The sequence below is a fragment of the Morone saxatilis genome, unplaced genomic scaffold, assembly GCF_004916995.1.
Source record: "Morone saxatilis isolate NCDOM2014 unplaced genomic scaffold, NCSU_SB_2.0 Contig18, whole genome shotgun sequence".
Lineage (NCBI taxonomy): Eukaryota > Metazoa > Chordata > Actinopteri > Moronidae > Morone > Morone saxatilis.
The window spans coordinates 7,447,545-7,450,153 of record NW_023339740.1 but is presented as its reverse complement, the minus strand read 5'-3'; the positions used below and the strand labels follow the sequence as shown (position 1 = coordinate 7,450,153).

At 40.4% G+C, this 2,609-nt stretch overlaps 1 protein-coding gene across 1 annotated transcript in view; it reads left to right on the top strand.

Annotated features, from left to right (window-relative positions):
* The first annotated feature begins 1,679 nt into the window (after nucleotides 1-1,679).
* The window catches only part of mustn1b (musculoskeletal, embryonic nuclear protein 1b), a 2,222-nt gene continuing 1,292 nt past the window's right edge, over nucleotides 1,680-2,609 (top strand). The window contains exons 1-2 of the mRNA XM_035661522.1: nucleotides 1,680-1,841; nucleotides 1,997-2,120. Coding sequence (XP_035517415.1) covers nucleotides 1,833-1,841; nucleotides 1,997-2,120 — 133 coding nt within the window. The 5' untranslated portion in view covers nucleotides 1,680-1,832. The remainder of the gene's footprint in view (nucleotides 1,842-1,996; nucleotides 2,121-2,609) is intronic.

Genomic DNA, 2,609 nt, shown 5'->3' with positions numbered 1-2,609 from the left:
TAACCACTAGACCACCAGGGAAAGTGTCGGCTTAAGTTCGTATCGTCACACTATAAAAGTAGTGACTTTTAAGTGACTTAAGCGATATGTGTGGTGATTGTTTACCACTTGACGCAGCGTTTCGACGCGTATACAGCACAGATTTGGGGATGAGTCGCCATCAGAACCACCCGACCTCCACTTATACCTTCTTACTAATACCTAAGGGAAGACACACATTTAGCGTCAGGAGTCATCCTTCAGAAGCTCTTAAAAAATACATCTTGGCTCATCAGCTTCATTTAACACACAACCGCCTGTTTTCTATGATGTAATATTTTGAATGACACAAGCATGTCTTTATTTGTGTTTGGTTTTTTTATCCATCCCCAGTAACGGTAGTATGATGACTGTAAAAGCCACTGCTGGAGCTTCAAGTACAGGCTGTAATAAAACCATAAATTGTTAGAGGAGGTTGAGAGAGATGTTTAAGTGGCTCATGCTGTGCTCATAACCTTCAGCCTTGCACTAATAAGCACCTGTGCACACACTCACTTTTTACTGTGAGACATACAGTAGGTGGCTAACATAACAACTTTTACCAGATTCACCAATAATCACACACGAGGAGTTAGATTGTGTGTTGTTTGTTCATTCAGAGGCTATACTCTCAGATTGTCAGATTAAACTGGTGCTGTGATGTGACTGAATGAGGGTGCAGTCTTCCGGATTCTCTGTGCGTCGCTGAGTTTGTCATTTTAAAATAGTGAGTCAGTTTGTCCATCACACAGTTAACTCCTCAGTTTCAGATTATGATGCCAAGTCTTATGACTTCTATTACCTTGACCAACCTAAAATATATCTTGTCATCACAAGAAAATGTAAGCAAAAGAACATATGAAATGGACATAGGACATATATTATACAATTATCAAAATAAAATTTTCAGAAAGTAAAGGTGGTTATTAGTAAATGTGCCGGTTCTGAAATGTATGATTGATCTCAAGCTGGCATGACCACATTGTTGTCTTTCTTATTGCTGGAGACAATCTGGTCACTTAAACAGGGAGATTTTAGTGGAAAGAAATGACTATAGGTACTAAATTTACACAATACTGCACAGAATTTATTTATCTAACCATAGCATGGGCAAAATGATCTATATACATGTTTTTTTCATTTATTTGTACTTACCAAGCAACTGATTATATATATTCTAACATGATATATTACATATTTATTGTAGCTACTCATGACTTGAGTGCTAACTGCCTATTACCCAAATTAGAAAAAGCTGCAGCCTTCCTGACTCAAACAAGACAACAAGATAGTTATCTGAGCTCTTGTCTTAGTTCATTTTGTTGGTCCATGTGGTAACTGTCTGGAAATGCCTTTTACAAGAACCCAAAAGACATTCCCTCAGGCCTAAATCAAGTTATAGCAATGGGCAGGCAGAGGCCCAACCACTGGAGCTTCAGGGAGGTGGACACTCTCAATACCTGTTTTAGTGCCAAGTCCCTCACCAACATTAAAAAAGGGTGTATCTCTGCCAGCGGGGGCCACAGCCTCTTGTGTTGTGTCAGAATTATCAGCTGTTGGCCTGTAAGCTTATCGTAAAAGATGGAAGACCGTTCCGGCTGTACCATCCCTCACGTCACAGCTAATTATACACAGTGACAACAGGCAGAGTGGGACAGGAGGTAGGGGGTCTGAGTGACTCACTGGGTCTGGACCAGGACTATATATAATATCAGGCTTGCTGAGAGACAAAGACCCACACTGGAAAAACAACCAGTGAATCTATCACACTGGAAAGAAGTGTCTGTGGAATCAATACATCGACTTCAATCACCATGTCACAGGTAATTTACATCAGGTCAAATATGCTGTTGTGATGATTTACATAAATTGAACCCAGTGCTGTGTGTGACGACAAGTGTGACGACAGAGCCTTTATTTTCCTTCTTTTCACCCTTAACCTTCACAATCCCCCCTTTCCGTCTTTACTTCACTGCAGCCAGGCGAGGTGAAGAAGAAGAAACGTCCCCCGATGAAGGAGGAGGACCTGAAGGGAGCCCGCAGTAAACTGGGACTGAAGGGCGAGGTTAAGAGTAAGACCTATGAGGTCATGGTTGAGTGTGGTGAGTAAAGCATTTTATTAATGTCATTTCCTCTGACACTGAAACACAAAACAAGTGATGTGACGCCATGTCAGATGTTAACGCTCACACTTTGTATTCATACAAATGTAATATTTCCCCACAGAGAATTTATTAAGGTGCTCCTGCTTGGTTTGGTTTCTCCTGTAGACCTCAAATATCAAACTTCTTGACAGCGTAATTTAACTTAAACAGTGAGTAACATGATAGGGTGGTCACTGGTGGTTCTTTGGCCTCTTCCATGGAGAACATAAAAATTCCTTAATTATTTGGCCAATGCTATAGTGGGCTATTTGCAATATTTACTTTTTATGTATATTTATATCATACGTACTTAGGAAAATTTTACTTTCTGTCCGTCACACCCCGCTGAGGCAATCCTGGTTTCCAGTAACAATATTTTTGCTGCCAACTTAGATATTTCTTTTGTCACCGACTCTGATTAAAAAAACAGTGTTCCCTGACCGGGAA